At 41.7% G+C, this 19,713-nt stretch overlaps 1 protein-coding gene across 1 annotated transcript in view; it reads left to right on the top strand.

Moving 5' to 3' along the window:
* The first annotated feature begins 5,823 nt into the window (after positions 1–5,823).
* Positions 5,824–19,713, top strand: part of rundc3b (RUN domain containing 3b) — an 18,526-nt gene continuing 4,636 nt past the window's right edge. Inside the window, exons 1-6 of the mRNA XM_048261014.1 lie at positions 5,824–6,196; positions 12,152–12,267; positions 13,550–13,683; positions 17,307–17,392; positions 18,536–18,625; positions 19,699–19,713. The exon at positions 19,699–19,713 is cut by the window's right edge and continues 66 nt beyond it. Coding sequence (XP_048116971.1) covers positions 6,105–6,196; positions 12,152–12,267; positions 13,550–13,683; positions 17,307–17,392; positions 18,536–18,625; positions 19,699–19,713 — 533 coding nt within the window. The 5' untranslated portion in view covers positions 5,824–6,104. The remainder of the gene's footprint in view (positions 6,197–12,151; positions 12,268–13,549; positions 13,684–17,306; positions 17,393–18,535; positions 18,626–19,698) is intronic.

The following is a 19,713-nucleotide window of genomic DNA, read 5'->3' as shown; positions in this document are numbered from 1 at the left end:
ATAGTATTACTGCCCCTTCCAAGATGACAACGATGTCAGTCACTCTTGATGATGCAGGCAGCGGCCATCATCATCATCATCGTCATCATCATCTTCATAGATGGTAAATATCGCAATGGGCAATCCCTCAACACACACACATTGCAATGCAGCAAGTATAAGTATATATACTCTTTTGATCCCGTGAGGGAAATTTGGTCTCTGCATTTATCCCAATCTGTGAATTAGTGAAACACACACAGCACACAGTGAACACACAGTGAGGTGAAGCACACACTAATCCCGGCGCAGTGAGCTGCCTGCAACAACAGCGGCGCTCGGGGAGCAGTGAGGAGTTAGGTGCCTTGCTCAAGGGCACTTCAGCCGTGCCTACTGGTTGGGGTTTGAACCGGCAACCCTCCGGTTTCAAGTCCGAAGCGCTAACCAGTAGGCCACAGCTGCCCAAGATGCCCAAGCAAGATAACTCAAATCAAGAATCTGTCTATAAACATCAAATATCAATGTTTGATTGATTTTTTAGATGATTTAGTCATTTTTGTATTTGCATATTAGTTTGGGGAACATTACCCACCTCTTCATCAAGTTTATTCAGCAACATCTCCATATCTGGATTAAAAGCTGCCTTCCTGGCTCGGTACAGTTTTAACAGATGGGACACATACTTGTCGAGGGATGCATTCCAAGTTGCCCAGAGGTCTCTGCTGGTGATTCAATAAAATTCTTCAGATATCTGGACACAAGCAACAAAACAGTCTTGAATTATAATATCCATGTCAGGGCTTAATGTGGTATAGCCATACCAGACTAAAGCTGCCAATACATTCACAAGATTTTATCAAATTTTTTTAAAGATTAGTGTTTTCAGGTAAGCCTCCCACTCATCATTTGAATGAAAAGACTACATTAAAAAAGCTTAAGCATATAGTACACAGGAATGAGCGTCAGTACACAAATACACAAGGAAAACCTTACCTCCTCATGAGAAAACAGTGCAGGAAAACTTTACCTCATCATGAGAAAACAGTGCAGGAAAACCTTACCTCCTCATGAGAAAACATCAGACCATCGTTCTTGGACTTCTGACACCATAGGCTGCACTTCTATGATTTTAACAGCGAATTAGATGTGGGTAATGGTCAACAAAATGTATCAGTAAGCAATTGACGGTGGTCCTGCAGTTTGGAAGATTGAAATATTGAATTTGGTGTGGATGCGCGTGATCTCCGGAGGTGTGACCGTAATGCACCAGATGTTTTAAACACAAATACAAAATCTGTGCAAAGCTACTGTGTACCAAGACTGTGATGAAGCCTACAATGCTTCAGAAGAACGACCTAGGAGGAGCTGTAAGACTTGCACTGCATGCACTCTCTTCCTGAAACAAAGTCACACACATGGCCATTTCTTTTTTTACAGTGCATGAATGATATGGAGAGGCTAGGTTATTGAGGGGTTTGTAAGCGAGGAGAAGTCGATCCTGTGTTTGACCGAGAGCCGGTGGAGGTTGTAGACGAATGGGGTGAAGTTGAGGGCACTGTCAGCCCAAAAAAATGTTGAACACATGCCCTTACTTACATTAGCATTGTCTACAGTTGAACAGCCATCATATTTGGGCCAGAGGTAGAGGTTCCACCACACACCTCTCAAAATCTATAGAATCCCGGTTGAGCGAGAGAGGGAGAGAGAGAAAGAAAGAGAGAGAGAGAGAGAGAGAGAGGGGGAGAGAGAGAGGGAGAGAGAGAGAGAGAGAGAGAGAGAGAAAAGAGAAAGAGAGAGAGAGTGAACAGCTATAAATACCTGGGAGTTCACATCTGAGGCACTACACAGAGTGACCAGGTGTGCCGAACGCATCACCACTGCATCACCAGGACTACAGAGCATCTACACCAGACGATGCAGATCCAGGGCAAATGGAATTACCAAAGACATTTAGCACATTTAGTTATAAAACTCTATCAATGGTTACCCTTTAAGCATCTCCATTCCTTCAAATCTAAAACTGAGAGATTGAGAAGGGGCTTTTTTTCCACAGGCCAAATGGGCCATGAACACTTAAAGCTGCAGTTGGCAAGTCTGACAGATTGAGGGGAAAATTTTTGAATGTTTACAACTCTCATGCCCCTCCCCCACTACCACCGAGCACCCTCTCATCGAGTTTGTGCTCACACAGCCCAGCTCTGATTGGACCAGAAGAACCGGGAGCTGTGGATTTTTGCAAAACAAATGACAGGCTCTAAATGGAGGTTTTTTTCTAAAACCGGCTGATTTATGTTGTTCATGTTGGAGCATAGTGTCGGTGTCAGTAAATATGATCAAACAAATCTTGCCCACTGCAGCTTTAATGCTCAACAAATCACTTGTTTGCACATTTAGAATGCATGGGGGTAATGTGTAATATTTCTATTTTTTTCTTTCCCTTTGTCACAGAGCGATCAGGGGACTGCAAGTACAGGACACTTGAGATTTAATATCCACAGAGGGTAAGAACTGGATATGCACCTGTGGCTGATGGGCCAAAAGAGAGGCCTTCACCTTGTGTGAAATGTCATTTAAATGGAGCCTCTACAACTTAGGTTCTCATACGTGAGTGCTGAGTTCGTAAGTGTATGGGAACAACTTAGCGTCTTATCACAGTTTTAGTACAGCTAGAAATTAACAGGGCTACTATGCTGGTCTCTGGAAAACCTTTTGCTAAGTTTAGTCACAATTCAAAGTTCATTGTGGTCAATATAGTCACAAGGGTTGGTGGGGGGAGGAAGGAAGAGGTTGAGTGTGAGAAACAGTCTGCTATAGAAAGAAAGAAAGAAAGAAAGAAAGAGACTGAAAGACAATGAAAGATGCTATAATATTTGTGTGTTTCGGGATATTTATCCTGACCTGAATGTAATGTCTTTCAGCAGGAGTCTGACCTCACTGTTCATCCATGGCTTCTGATTAGGGAAAGTCGTAATCCGTTTGAGGGTGGGGACACTGTTGATATTGGAGTTGATACAGTCCAGAACAGACATGGGTGGCCTGAGTTGCGAACACTCAACTTTTCAAAACACTGCTGAAATGCCAGATAAGTCAGATAATTGATACAGCTCATGAGATAGAGATGCTCAAGCCTATAGCTCATCCAGGGCTAACCTGAAAAGGGGCATCAAAAAGGCCAAGCACAACCACAAGCTATAGATTGAGGATCACTTCAAGAATAACACTGACCCCCTGACGTATGTGGCAAGGCATCCAGCCATCACAGATTACAAACGACTAACTCGACTGGGCGTTACAGTTCTCTCCGCACTCAAACCAGCAGGTTCAGAGGAAGCTTTTTTCCTGCGGATGTCACCCCACTGAACTCTAGCTCTGCATCCTGGTGACAACCAACCAACTAAGCCCTCAACTCTCTTATAAGTTAACTGCTATTACACTGCTCATATTTATATTTAAATTATACTACTCTATTCTAAACCAACTTCTGTAAACCAACTGTATACTACTGTCTTTAGTGCACTATATTTATTGTCCTGTCTATGCACCACCTGTCTATACTTTGTATATCACATTGCACTTTTCTGTTTTTTTGCACTTCTGGTTAGACCCAACATGCATTTCGTTGTCTTTGTACTTGTACTCTGCACAATGACAATAAAATCTAATCTAATCTAATCTAATCTAATCTAATCTAATCTAATCTAATCTAATCTAGTATACATTATTTGCCAGTTCTCAATTAGTCTTTGTCAACACACTCAAACAGGCAACACAGTAATTCTAAAAACCTGTGTCTAAGGATTTTCTCTATTCCATTATTGTCTTATTAGTAGGACAAATTAGTAAATATAGCCGCAAGCGGCAATGGCAGGCCCGAGCATCTGTGGGCCGCAACTCGTGACATTTCAGAATCCAACAAAGCCCCGACGTGGTGCATTTGTAAAATGTACATATTTGATGTGTGTGCTATTTGTTTTTGCATGTTATTTTCTGGCACATTTACTTGCTTGGCCAGGTGGGGGCACAATGCAAGGCAGGCCCATTGTGTGTCATCATAATCATAATATAAATTAACCTGAGAAATTTCAGATTATTCATTTTAAGCAAAGAACATTTCTAATACACTTTTTGGCCAGATGGTGGCGCTATATTAGGAATTTGAATTACACATGTGAATATCATCACAATAATGATATCCAATATTTTGCAAAGTTTCAGATCAACCAATATAGGCATTACCAATTTCTGGCACATTTTCCTGCTTGGCCAGGTGGTGGCGCTATGACAGGCAGGCCCATAGGGTCTCTGGATATCATCATAATTATAATATCTATTAACCTGAGAAGTTTCAGACCATTCATTCAAAGCATAGAACATTTCTGGCACATTTCATGTTTGGCCAGATGGTGGCGCTATGCTAGCCATCTGAATGACATATGTGCACATCATCACAATAATGATTTCCAATATTGTATAGGTTTCAAATAAATCAGTTAAGGCATTGCCCATTCTGACACATTTCCTGTTTGGCCAGGTGGTGGCGCTATGCCAGGCAGGCCAATAGGGTTTCTGATTATTCTCATAATCATAATATCTATGAACCTGAGAAGTTTCAGACTGTTCATTCAATGCACTTTGACTTTATGACACATTTCCTGTTTATGTGCAAGAAATTATAATCATAACATATTACAACATATCAAAAATCCCTTCACAATTTAACATCAGTGTCATCTTGCCATCATATCTGTCAAATTTCACATGAATCTGACAAACCGTCTAGGAGGAGTACATTCAAATCTATCATGTGGCATCAGTGTTCTTCATCAGTGTCATTCTTTTTGTTGCCAGTGGGTGGCGCTATGCGAAATATGGATTATGGGCTTGTGAATATTGTCATTACCATGGTATTCAATAACCTGTGAAATTTAAAACATTTCAAGCCATGCATGGTGAATTAAGACACATTTATTGTTTATGTGGAAGGGTATTAAACTTCATAGTTTCGCCATTACGTCAAATTACAACATATCAAAAAAAGCTTCACAATTTAGAATCAGAAGCATATTGGCATCATGTATACCAATGTATACACACACCTGATGTGTGTGCCAAATTTCAAGACTTTTCACCCATCTTAACCACCTCAAAAAAGGAAAACGCTCTGAGACAAAGTTAGTTTAATAATAATAATCCTTACAAAAACAATAGGGCCTTGCGGCCTTCGGTGCTCGGGCTCTAATAATCATGTCTTGGCATTGATATTTTTCTAGATTATGGCAAACAAATATCCACTGGAATAGTTTCTAACCTGCGTTACTACGAGTGACCTCTAGATGTCACTCTTTTTTCAATAAATAAATTATAAGTATGGGTGAAGTCCGTGCGCTACGCATTTCTCCATTACCTCGTCTTTGGATAGTCTGATATCAGACGGGCATGCCATTTAATGTATTATATGTATATATGTATGTATGTATGTATATATATGTATATATATATAAGTATTATATTTGGAGGGTTATGCCCAGAATATGTGCCCAGAATATGTGCTGGTAAATTATAGTATTCGCAAACGTGGGTAGGCTATAGCTCACCATACTAAGATTAAATTAGCTCAATGTGAATACATGAATGGATTTTGGATATTGAACCGATCACTGAATGGATGGCGTATCCTACACTGGGAGCCAATAAACATATTTTGATGCGAATATCGTGGCCATTGAAGTGATGTAAGAACGCCACAAATGCAAAACCAGCAGAGGGGCAGAATATGAGAGAGAGAGAGAGAGAGAGAGAGAGAGAGAGAGAGAGAGAGAGAGAGGTGCGTGAGTGAATGAGAAAGGAAACTCCCTGTTTCCTTTGCCGTCACATTTCTCTAACCACGCGCGTGTGATTCTGGCGCTGGGAACGAGATTACGCGCTTTGTCCTAGTATGTTGTTGCGGTTTTTGAAATACATGATCTCATGATTTTCGGCCCGGTACGCGGCGCCGTAGCTCTCGCCTGTCTCCCGGGTCAGCAGAAGCGCCGGCAGGTTTCACGGTCTCCCAAGACATCGACGCTCAAAGCAGAGGCACGAACGCCTGAGTGGCAGGAGTGACACGACAAGAAGGGAAAGGGAGGATGGCAGCTCTAAGCTTGGGGCTCAGTGGAGTCCGGAAGAGGGCTGCCGCTGGCCGCGCAGTGGAGAGGAAAAATCTGATTACCGTCTGCAGGTAACGATGCGCTTGTGCATATGCATTGGAATAATTCAGACAAGATTAGGCTGCACTCAATTAGTGCCCATTCACTGCTGACGTGTATGGTTTGTGTCAATCTTTTTAAAGGCATGGTCCGTGTGCCCAGCAATGTTTGATAGGTTATTGTCTCAGAAATGTATTGAAGTCCGTACGTGCTCTGATTGTGAATGGTAACTGTCAGTAGGCCTGTTGCTGTTGACCAGTGCAATCACGTCATAGACTAGTAGAAAGTGGCTAGAGCAGTTACATGTCCTTTAAGTGTCGCCGTCGCACTGCCTATAGGAAGAAGACTGCATCAGTCGTCAGAGAATTGTCACTTCACTTCACGGACAGCATCATGGATTCATATCTCACGATGACTCATACCATTACAAACTAATATAACCTTATCTCTGCGTGCTGCGACCAGTCTCATATGCTGTGTCGAATAGTGTAAGCTACAGAAGCAATGCGGGAGAGCCCATGACCACCTTGCTACACAATCCAACACAGTAGAGAAGAGAAAAGTGTGTTATCAGCATTAAAATGCAATCTTGTGACGCTGGCTTAATTGACAACAGAAAAAAAAAATCTCGGGGTTATGTGTACTCTTGAGGCCAGTTCATCCACCTAGTGATGACCAGTCATATGGGCTCACAACAATGCCTGTTTGTGAAGATAGCCTAAACATTGCTCAGTAAACTAAAGACACTCTGTAGTTCCAATCCTATATGGTGTTTGTTAAACCAAGTAAATCGCTCCCCACAGTCTTCTAATGATCTATTCAGTAGCCTATTTGTACTAAAAAAAACTCCCGTGTTTCTGCACAGTCCTGACCCTCTAGTGCTCAAACCTAGCCAAAACAATACAATCCCAGCCTATCATTCATGAGAGTTTCAGGATCAAGGTAGGGAGGTGTGTGTAATGTGGCTGTCGACCTCAAACAGCACCAACCTTGAAGTGATGCAGAATCGCAGACTCTGCCTTTGATAGTAGTCTATTCAATATGTCACCAGCACCATTGTAATGCGGAGACATTTATTCATACTTTCACATTTACATTAACATTTATTCACACATTTACATTAACATTTATTCACACTTTCACATTTACATTAACATTTATTCACACTTTCACATTAACATTTATTCATACTTTCACATTAACATTTATTCATACTTTCACATTAACATTTATTCACACTTTCACATTAACATTAACATTTATTCACACTTTAACATTTATTCACACTTTCACATTAACATTAACATTTATTCACACTTTCACATTTACATTAACATTTATTCACACTTTCACATTAACATTTATTCATACTTTCACATTAACATTTATTCATACTTTCACATTAACATTTATTCACACTTTCACATTAACATTAACATTTATTCACACTTTAACATTTATTCACACTTTCACATTAACATTAACATTTATTCACACTTTCACATTAACATTAACATTTATTCACACTTTCACATTAACATTAACATTTATTCACACTTTTATCTAAAGCGACTTACATCAACGTGAATAGCAGCTTCTTTATTCACTCGGCACTGGTCAAATTATTAAATAAAAAGAATAAGAAAGTGCCAGTGCCTTTATTCTTTTATTTAATTATCTTACCAATGACATTTACTGACCCCCACACACACACACACACACACACAGATACACACACACACACACATTCACCACCACCAATGCACGCTTGGCCTTTAGATAATTAAAGCAGGATTAATGTCAGACATGACCTCTTGAGATTGTGGTATTAATAATGATGTCAATATCAGAACTGTAACCTCTTCATATTAAGGCAGGGTTTACTACGCTCAACTGAAAGCAAGTAAGTGAGAGAGTACGCTCAGGTGTGTGTGTGTGTGTGTGTGTGTGTGTGTGTGTGTGTGTGTTACTGGTCAAACAAAAAAGTGTTTTCAGTTGGAGGCTATGCCAACTAAGCTGCAAGAAGGACAGATACAGAAAGACTTTTTTACCCACTGCAATAGCACTTTATATTGACTTCCCCCTGAGCAAAGAGAGAATAAGATTTTTTGAATAATTTATGTATGTATGTGTGTATGTATGTATGCATGTATGTATGTATGTATGTATGTATGCATGTATGTATGTATGTATGTGTGTATGCATGTATGTATGTATGTATGCATGTGTGTATGCATGTATGTATGTATGCATGTATGTATGTGTGTATGCGTGTATGCATGTATGTATGTATGTATGTGTGTATGTATGTATGTATGTATGTGTGTATGTATGTATGTATGTATGCATGTATGTATGTATGTATGTGTGTATGCATGTATGTATGCATGCATGCATGCATGCATGTATGTATGTATGCATGTATGTATGTATGTATGCATGCATGTATGTATGTATGTATGTATGCATGTATGCATTTTCATTATTATTATATGTGCCCTCTTATTTACTTATTTACTTACTTTTTTTGTTTACTTGAATGTTATGTTTGTCTGTGGACTTAAAATTGGTCAAATATGTCTTGTCTTCACCGTGGGATAGTGAGAAACGTAATTTCGATCTCTTTGTATGTCTGGAACATGTGAAGAAATTGACAATAAAGCTGACTTTGACTTTGACTTTGACTTTGATGTATGTATGTATGCGTGTATGTATGTATGTACTGTATGTATATGTGAATGCTGTGTTTGTCTGCGCTGCTAAAACACTGTAATTTCCTTTTGGGGACGAATAAAGTATATCTATCTATCTATCTATCTATCTATCTATCTATCTATCTATCTATCTATAGTCCATTTATTAAGGTTTAGCCCTACCATCAAGGTGCATGCAAAGACCAGACTGACCCATATTCCTCTTATGAGTACTTCCCATTCGACATCGCCTACTCTGATACACGCTTTGTCCACCAGGGGCTGGTGCCATGGCTGCTGGGTTAATCAGTTCCTTTTTTTCTCATTTCTACATTGTTTATCTAATTCTGTATATTATATGTAATTCTGCAGGCAAAATATTTTATCAACAGCAACTTGTCACTGCTCCTTTCGATATTTTGAAACATTTTTGGTATAAAGAATGTTTGTACATTAAAGTGTGTGTGTGTGTGTGTGTGTGTGTGTGTGTGTGTTTGGAGCTTGTCTATTCAGTACATGATCAAAGATCATGAAGGTTACAAAAACATAATAAAATCCTTGATAACAAGGATAAAATGATGAGTCCAAGTTCTCAGTTTTCACAGACTTAATGATGTAATAGCTTGTCACAGAAATGTTGAGTGCTGAGAATGTGCATGTCTTGGTAGCTAGCCGTGGTCCTGACTGGCTTGGTAGCTAGCCGTGGTCCTGACTGGCTTGGTAGCTAGCCGTAGTCCTGACTAGGATGCCTAGTGGACATTGCCCCCATATATAGATAAAGCGTAATGTGAGTTTAGAGCAGTGTTTCTCAAACTTTTTCAGACGAAGATGATTTAAACTGGCATACATAGACAGTGTTGCAAAACTGTTTGGATTTACATACAAGTTGGTTCAATATTGCAAACAACTCATCTATATTATATTTTACCACGTCTGCTCGCGGACCACTTGGGATAGCTTGCGGACCTCCAGTGGTCCCCGGACCACACTGGTTTAGAGCTATGAGTGAAATGGAGGAGAAGGTGGGAGGCTATGCTACACGGGTGACGTAGTGGAAAGGTAGGAGGTTTTAAATCTCACCGAAGTAGAAATGGATGAGTGATGGCTGTCAATCATTCTGAGGGCTTGTCCGAACTTTGCTCATTAAATGGACCAACATAAATGAGCTGAAGGCATATTATCTTGAGTGATACAATGTTTTTGTCCCAATGCTTGTTTTAGCTGGCCTTTAGTTATAGTGAGTGTGTAGTTTTGTCTGGTGTACACAGACCCTTTGCCAATCTGTGGGTGGCAGAGGATGTGAGCAACGCTGCATGGCCATGTTTGAAGTTGTTAGTGGTGCTGGCATGATGCCACTCTTAATCCTCGCTAATGTCAGAAAACCACAGGGCACTTAGCATGACAGACACACACACACACACACACACTTCCTTCATCTGCTAATGATGTAAATCACAAGCACAACCATTACTTACTCAGGATGTAATTAGGACCTATTATTGTTTGGAGTTGCACACTCTCTCCATATATTAAATTGCCGGTCACATTTAGCTGTTCCTTAGGGCCAGCGCAAAGGAGAAAAAGCACGAATGTCTTTATCACGTTATCTCCAGGCCGGCTCTAATCAGGGCGGGGATGGCTTCAGAAACGCTCATTGCTTTCCCGCTGTGTGTTGGCCAGGCGGTGACTCAGATACAAGAGCCGGGTCGAAAACCGAGCCGCTCCCCGTCTCTCCCAGAGTGAGTCTTTGCCACTGTGTGAGTTGACAGTGCCAGGTTTTAACTTTGGCTGGATTTCTTGTGTCAGAAGAATGATGGAGTGAGTAATCTCTAAGAGGAGAAGAAGAGGCGACATTTTCGCTAAATAGCTGCATAATATGTGGGTGTTTTATTGAAGGAGTGGAACAAATAGCCATTATTTCATCAGCGGGGAACAGTCAGGGAGAAAGACAGCTCGATCTGACATCAGAATCTGATGATGAGTCCCTTGAAAGAACAGAGGACACAAAGTCTTATTTCAGAATGAAAGAAAGGAGATGAAAGCAGAGAGAAAAAAAGAAAAAGTAAGCTAGAAAGAAAATGTATTATTCTACTCTTTTTCCCCCACAACGGGTAGTCCTCCTGTCCTCATCATTTGATGTCTCTCTCTCTCTCTCACACACACACACACACACACATGCACACACTCAGACACTGAGCACACTTCCCTGAAACTGTGTGTGTGTGTGTGTGTGTGTGTGTGTGTGTGTGTGTGTGTGTGTGTGTGTGTAAACAGTGTTCTTAAAGGAGAGGGTGTGTGTGTGTTTGTGTGTGTGTGTGTGAGAGAGAGAGAGAGGGTGTGTGTGTGTGTGTAAACAGTGTTCTTAAAGGAGAGTGTGTGTGGGTGTGTGTGTGTGTGTGTGTAAACAGTGTTCTTAAAGGAGAGGGTGGAGGATATTAGTCTTGTTTTTGACCAGTCCAGATAGGCTCCGCGCTGACCTCGCCTGGCAACACCTGTTTACATCAGCACCTGCAGCGTCCCATTCTTACACCTCGTTTCCCCTCGCCCTCGCTGTGTCACCATGCTCCCCCTCTCTTTTCTTCTTCCTCCTCCTCTTCTTCCTCTCTTTCTTTCTCTCGTTGCTTTTCTCTCCAGCGTTAAAATGAGTTCCAACACGAGTTTCTGGAGTGACAAATCAGGATTTCAGAATCAGAAATAATGAACCATGATATGATCACTAATCATTCACAATAGGAACACATGCGCTGTCTCACTTAGACACACACACACATATGCACACGCGCACATGCACAGACACACACACACACATATGCACACGCGCATGTGCACACACACTCACACACACACACACACACACATATGCACACGCGCGCACATGCACTCACACACATACTGTACACACACACACACACATATGCACATGTGCGCACACACACACACACACACATATGCACACGCGCATGTGCACACACACACACACACACACACACACACACACACACACACACACACACACACACACACACACACACACGAGCTGTACTGAGTAGTAGTGACAAGCTGTTGTGTTCATTGTTCACAGTTGGTTTAAGATCGGGAAATGTTTTTCCTACATTTCACACTTCTGTCACATTTATGTTGTTCCATATTCTATGTTTAGTCATTGATGCATGACTTCACACTTTATAAAAATCTGAATAAACTGAATGCGAGTTGATAGTTGACCAGTGGTACTAGTAGTATTTGACCAGAAAAGTATGAACTGCTATTTGAGCTTGTTTGTCTCCTCCGTAGGTTCTCTGTGAAGACAATGATTGACCGCTCGTGCTTTGACACTGTGGATGACTTGTCTCCCGAATTCACCAACTTTGTGTCCATCCTTGAGCAGATCCTCAGTCATCGGCTCAAAGGTCAGCAAAGACTCTCGGGGAGATGATGTCTAGGGACTGAACCGATCATGCTCTCACAGAATCGCTGTATTGTGATAACATCGTTGTCATGGGCAACATATTGGGATTGTTTTGTAAGTTACACTATGATTCCCACTGCTATACTTTGCTGATGTAATGATAAAATCATCAGGTAAATTTGAGTATTTTAAGTAGTGTATCCAATGCAGTTTGGGGTATTTTGGCAATTCCCCTAGAGTTGCGGAATATTTTACTTTGCCGTACTTCTCACGGCTTGAGCCCTCTCCCCTGGGTACTGCACATGTGCATTTGTTTTGGAGCTGAAGGACTATCAATAGGCCAAGACCATCTCTAAAGAGCTGTATCTACTGACCCTGTCTAATGTGAATCTAACCCTGTCTAATGAGAATCTAATGTTTCACGATTCTCGCGAAATGTCTCCAACTTGCCGTCAGCCAATTTGTAAGGCTGGTTTTCCAACAACAACAACAACAACAACAACAACAACAACAACAACAACAACAACAACAACAACAACAACACATTGCATTCATAGAGCGCTTTTCTCAACACTTAAAGCGCGTCACATGGAAGGGGGGGCCTCACTAGTAACCACCACCAATGTGTAGCACCCACCTGGGTGATGCACGGCAGCCATTATGCGGCAGAACGCTCACCACACACCAGCTTGAGGTGGAGAGTGAGGGAGTGAATGAGCCAATTACAGTGGGGGATGATTAGGGGGATGATTTCCACATGAGGGGCACTGCCAGCTTATTCATGTCCATGGTTCTCCTCATTACAAGTTTGTTTGCCATCAAAATTACTTTGAAGCTGTGATATACTAAGGTAAAAAAACGTACATAGGGTACCATAGGTCAGCCGTGGCCTACTGGTTAGCGCTTTGGACTTGTAACCAGACGGTAGCCGGTTCGAGCCCTGACCAGTAAGCATGGCTGAAGTGCCCTTGAGCAAGGCACCATACTGTAACCCCTCACTGCTCCCCGAGCGCCGCTGTAGCAGGCAGCTCACTGCGCTGGGATTAGTGTGTGCTTCACCTCACTGTGTGTTCACTGTGTGCTGAGTGTGTTTCACTAATTCACGGATTGGGATAAATGCAAATTTCCAATCCAAATTTCCCTCACGGGATCAAAAAAGTATATATACTTACTTACTTTAATGACACTCATATATAAAAAGGCACACAATGTATCTCTCTTGCATTATGCTTCAGTGATCTGAGTCATTTTCTTGCTCTGCCTCTCTATCTCTGTCCTCCCAGGGCAACTGAGCTGGTTTGGATATGAGAGTGCCAGGAGTTTCTGGGACTACGTTCGACTGGCCTGCAGTAAAGTCCCCCATTCCTGCATCCACAGCATTGAGAGCATGGAGAACGTACGCAGCTCCAGAGCCAAGGTAAACATACACACACACACACACACACACACACACACACACACACACACACATACACACACACACACACAAAACCACACACATGCACATACACATACACATACTGGGGATCATTTCAAACCTATCCATGCACTGCTGCTATAATTTTTATTACTATGTTTTACATTTTTTCTGTTATATTGTCCATATAATTAAGGACCGCCAAGCAAGAAAGCTTAATAGGTTTAGTCAGATTTTTTCTTTTTTTTTCCAAGTACCCAAATTTCCACAATGATTCCCCGACACTGAAAGACCGGGTACACCTAAACTTGTGGGCATGTAACCCCACATGGATAGCATGGAACCATCGTTTTCTTTGATCTGTAGCCCCTAGCTGGACTGGACCCCCGAAGGAGGGTAGGGCAGACACAGTTTTCAGAATATCTCAAAACCTAGGGTTTTTAGGAGGACCTTTTTTTTGTATGTTGATCTCAAGGGCCATGTCAACCCATTCCATAACCACTCATTTCATGTATATAGCCACCTAGTTAAACACAAAAAGTAGGTAAATTGAAGGTATCTGTGACCTAACATAGTCAAAACTGCACCTAAATTGAAGTGTAGGATCATTATGACACCCTCTGTATGCACGCCAAGATTTGTGGAATTCCGTTCATGGGGGCCACACAATAAATTAATTTATGTTACTATACACCAACTGGCCTGTAGGTGGCGGAGACAGTTTTCTGTGAATATCTCGAGAACCAGGGGCCTAGGAGGTCCACCTTTTTATGTATGTTGTTCTTAAGGGGCATGTACACCGATCCCATTACCACTTATTTCATGTATAGCCACCTTAGTTAAAAATTAAAAAGCAAAAGGTGTTTTCATCACAATATCTCTGGCTGACAAGGTCAAACTGCCCGCGAAATTAAAAGTGTAAAAAAAGTGTAAGTGTAAAAGTGTTAATCCCATTTCATGTGCACACATGTGCACAAACAGATACACACACACACACACATACATTCACAGTAATCATAATGTATGACATACTCACACAGACATATGTACGCTTGCATGCACGGGCACATACGCAGGCACACACAAGCACGCACACACACAACACACACACACACACACACACACACACACACACACACACACACACACACACACACACATACACACACACACACACACAAAACCACACACATGCACATACACATACACATACTGTATCACTTCAAACCTATCCATGCACTGCTGCTATAATTCTTATATTACTATGTTTACATTTTTTCTGTTATATTGTCCATATAATTATGACCGCCGCGCAGCGAATAGGTTTAGTCAGATTTTTTTTTTCTTTTTTTTTCCGCATGCCCAAATTTCCGTCAATGATTCCGGGACACTGAAAGACCGGGTACCGAAACTTGGTGGGCATGTAACCCCACATGGATAGCATGGAACCATCGTTTTCGTTTTGATCTGTAGCCCCCAGCTGGACTGGACCCCCCGAAAGGAGGGTAGGGCAGACACAGTTTTCTGTGAATATCTCGAAAACCGTAGGGTTTAGGAGGACCTTTTTTTTTGTATGTTGATCTCAAGGGGCCATGTCAACCCATTCCATAACCACTCATTTCATGTATAAGCCACCTAGTTAAACACAAAAAGTAGGTAAATTGAAGGTATCTGTGACCTAACATAGTCAAAACTGCACGAAATTGGAAGTGTAGGATCATTATGACACCCTCTGTATGCACGCCAAGATTTGTGGAATTCCGTTCATGGGGGGGCCACACAATAAATTAATTTATGTTACTATACACCAACTGGCCTGTAGGTGGCGGAGACAGTTTTCTGTGAATATCTCGAGAACCGTAGGGCCTAGGGAGGTCCACCTTTTTATGTATGTTGTTCTTAAGGGGCATGTACACGATCCCATTACCACTTATTTCATGTATAGCGCCACCTAGTTAAAAATTAAAAAGCAAAAAAGGTGTTTTCATCACAATATCTCTGGCTGACAAGGTCAAAACTGCACGAAATTAAAAGTGTAAAAAAAGTGTAAGTGTAAAAGTGTTAACCCATTTCATGTGCACACATGTGCACAAACAGATACACACACACACACACATACATTCACAGTAATCATACGTATGACACATACTCACACAGTAGACATATGTACGCTTGCATGCACAGGCACATACGCAGGCACACACACAAGCACGCACACACACAACACACACACACACACACACACACACACACACACACACTCACACACACACACACCCACACACATAACATAAACATAACACAAACAATCAAGAATTTCTCAGAATTATGAACAGGCAAGATGGAGGTGGGGTTGTATGAAATGAATTTTACATGTGAAATCTATGAACTAATCATGTTTTGGTACTTGTTGTCTAGCAGATACCAGTGAGAATTGAGTGTGAATAATGCAATTTAGTGAGACAGTTTAGTGATTTCTTTTTGTGGAAAAAATGTGCTGGACTGGGCGGCGGTCATATTTTGTACCGCTCTGCGGTACATCTAGTTATGTTATAATTAGCACAACCCCTGACATATAATTATATTATAAACTCTGTACATATAATTATATTATAATTATTATATTACTTTCTTACTTTTTCTCTTATATTGTCCATATTTAATGCTGGTCTCTTATATTAATGCTGGTCTCTAGACTTTATCCCTGCACTGTTGCACTGTTGGACTTATTTGCACTAACACCTCATACCTTACCACCTTACTGAAACACAGGGTCAGCCAGGAAAAGTGTTGAATTCCTTATGATAAGATAAAGATAAAACAGCAATGCACAAATGGCTGGTGGCAGTCACAAAAAAACACAGCTTGTTGTACCCGGGATCCATAAAGGCACTCCTTTGTGGCACAACATCATTAGCATTACTAGTAGCCTGGATAACAGAGAACAGAGAAAAAAATCCCCAACATCACCTTCAGCCTTCATGAACATTTCACTTCTCACATTTTTCCACCTCTGAAGCAGCAATTCCATAGACAAAGGCCATCTGTGTGGCATAAGTCCAAACAAACACACACACACACACACACACACACACACAGTGCTTTGAGCTTTTCGGAAGACCATGTTTTGATTTCATTTACAAATACATTTAATAGCCTTGGGCAGTTTGGCATACTGCTGTAGTCTCTCTTCAGTGGGTGAGTTTGTCTTTCTCACTCCCTTCTACTCTCTTACTCTCCCGTTGCCTGCCTCCTGGTCTCTATCTCTCCCTACTCCCTCCATGTATATCTTTCTCTCTTTCCTCTCTCTCTCTACCCCTGTCTCCCTCTCTCGCTCCCTCTCTCTCTCTACCCCTCTCTCTATCTCTACCCCTGTCTCCCTCTCTTTATCTCTCTCTCTCTCTTTCTCTATCTCTACCCCTCTCTCTATCTCTACCCCTGTCTCCCTCTCTTTCTCTCTCTCTACCCCTCTCTCCCTCTTTCTCTATCTCTACCCCTGTCTCCCTCTCTTTATCTCTCTCTCTCTCTTTCTCTCTCTCTACCCCTCTCTCCCTCTTTCTATATATCTGCCCCTGTCTTCCTCTCTCTCTCTCTTTCTCTTTCAATCTCTCTCTGTGTCCCAGGGTAGAGCTTGGATCAGAGTGGCTCTAATGGAGAAGCGTTTGTCTGAATACATCTCTGCCGGGCTGAGAGACTTCAAAACCACAAGGTCTCCTCTGCTTCTGATCTACATGTGCATCCTAAAACCTCTCATTTACTACCCTGTTGTAAATCTATGGGTGCAAAAGGCAGTCATTTCCACAACTGGCTCACTCAATGCCATAGGGTTTTGAAAAGATGTGACTGCCTCCAGTAAGCCCATTGTACTCTGGGAGGATAGCTGAGAGTAGTTGGTTGGAATCAATACCATAGATGTTTTTTCGGGGCTGTGTGACTGAAGATGTTGCCAGTTGATTTTGTTAGTTGATTTGATCTATTACTTGTTTTATATACGTTTGGCCTGTTTTATAGTGTCAGTCTTCATGTGTTCGAAGTGTTCGTATTTTGTGTTAAAGGAGAATTCCGGTGTGATATTGACCTAAAGTGTATTGAAACATGATACCGAGTGTGAACGTGTGTCTCTTAGCCCATCTCGGCTTGTCCCCTGCACTCCAAAATCTGAAGCTAGTTAGCCGATGCTACCAACAGCTTTTCAATAGTGGTGCTTCGGCATCGGACTAGCCATGCAAATAAATCACTGTTTTACACCCATTTACGAGGCTCAATGTATCTCCACACTTCATTGGTAGACTTCGAGGGCCCTGACATTTAAAAAAACGATACATTGAGAACTTTGAAAAGCACTGGTAGTTTACTTACAAGGCGATTTATACAGACAGTATCTTCCACGAAGTTTAGCGTTTGCAGCCATCTTGAATTTAGTCCGCGATAAGTCGAAAGCAACGTAAGAATGAACAGGTATGATAAAGGGATCAGATTCCAAAATAATTCAGTGGAAATGCATGGATTCCAGTTGCTGCTACTGGAAGAAACTGGAATACATTGAGCCTCGTAAATGGGTGTAAAACAGTGATTTATTTGCATGGCTAGCCCGATGCCGAAGCACCACTACTGAAAAAGCTGTTGGTAGCATCGGCTAACTAGCCAGATTTTTGGAGTGCAGGTGAAAAGTCGAGATGGGCTATGAGACATCGTTCACACTTTCGGTATCATGTTTCAATACACTTTAGGTCAATATCACACCGGAATTCTCCTTTAAGCTGCATTGACCATTGACTTTTAACTGGTAGTTTGCTTGTTTTGTTTCTGTTCTGGTTGTGTGTGCTGAGCATGTCGTCTGTGCTGCTCTCAGGAGGTTTTATGAGGATGGAGCGATCATGTTGGGGGAGGAGGCAGGGCTGCTGGCTGACACCCTCATCGGACTCAATGCCATCGACTTCAGGTACAGCACCCTCTCCCCCCCTCAGCAGCGCACGCTGCACACGCCCAGGGATTGAGGAAGAATGCAAATGGCTCAGGGTGGATTAAACACTCCAATTTCCTTTTTTTTCTGCCATTTAATAAAGTGTTTTTTTTTGTAAATATTAAGAAGTGAGTTATGTTCTGCATTTATAGATGTGTAAGTATGACTCGGCGCTAATGGATGGGAATCACGGTGTCTTTACTCTATCTGCCAGTTTTCCTGCTCTGTATCAGTGTTTGGAGTCGTTTCCTCTCTCTCTCTCTCTTTCTTTCTCTTCTCTCTCTCTTGTGGAGAGGGCACTCCTCTCACCTATCTACTGTGTCCCTCCTTCCGTCCCATGCCAGAAGTGCGTCATCACTTCTGATTTCTCTGGATGGCGTTATCACCCTGAGGAAGGAGGGAGAGGAAAAGAGAAAGAGAGAGAAAGTGATGGGGGAGATAACAAATGAGTAGGCTATAACATTGACGAGTTAAAAAACACAGAACTTCAAATACATTTAATCCTCACAAAACGAGTCTTGTCTATCTATAAACTTTTTCATACCTTCTTAACTCTCCAGCAATCATAATATGCCAGATGAATCATGGACATCAGAGTTACAGTAATGAGAGCTGGAGTCTGATGTGTTAGCTCTAGCTGTGTTAGCTCTAGCTGAAGTCTGATGTGTTAGCTCTAGCTGTGTTAGCTCTAGCTGGAGTCTGATGTGTTAGCTCTAGATGCGTTAGCTCTAACTGCAGTCTGAATTGTTAGCTCTAGCTGGAGTCTGATGTGTTAGCTCTAGCAAGAGTCTGATGTGTTAGCTCTAGCTAGAGTCTGATGTGTTAGCTCTAGCTGGAGTCTGATGTGTTAGCTCTAGCTAGAGTCTGATGTGTTAGCTCTAGATGGAGTCTGATTTGTTAGCTCTAGCTGGAGTCTGATGTGGAGTCTGATGTGTTAGCTCTAGCTGGAGTCTGATGTGTTAGCTCTAGCTGCGTTTGTTGTTTGTTTGGCACATTTCTATGGATTGATGTTTCCTGGTGTCGCACTGTGTTTCTGGGATTCCTCTGTTTAGTTTCTGTCTGAAAGG

This window comes from Alosa alosa, chromosome 13 (genome assembly GCF_017589495.1).
Source record: "Alosa alosa isolate M-15738 ecotype Scorff River chromosome 13, AALO_Geno_1.1, whole genome shotgun sequence".
Lineage (NCBI taxonomy): Eukaryota > Metazoa > Chordata > Actinopteri > Clupeiformes > Clupeidae > Alosa > Alosa alosa.
The sequence above is the reverse complement of the archived record's forward strand: the minus strand, read 5'-3'. Positions and strand labels throughout refer to the sequence as shown.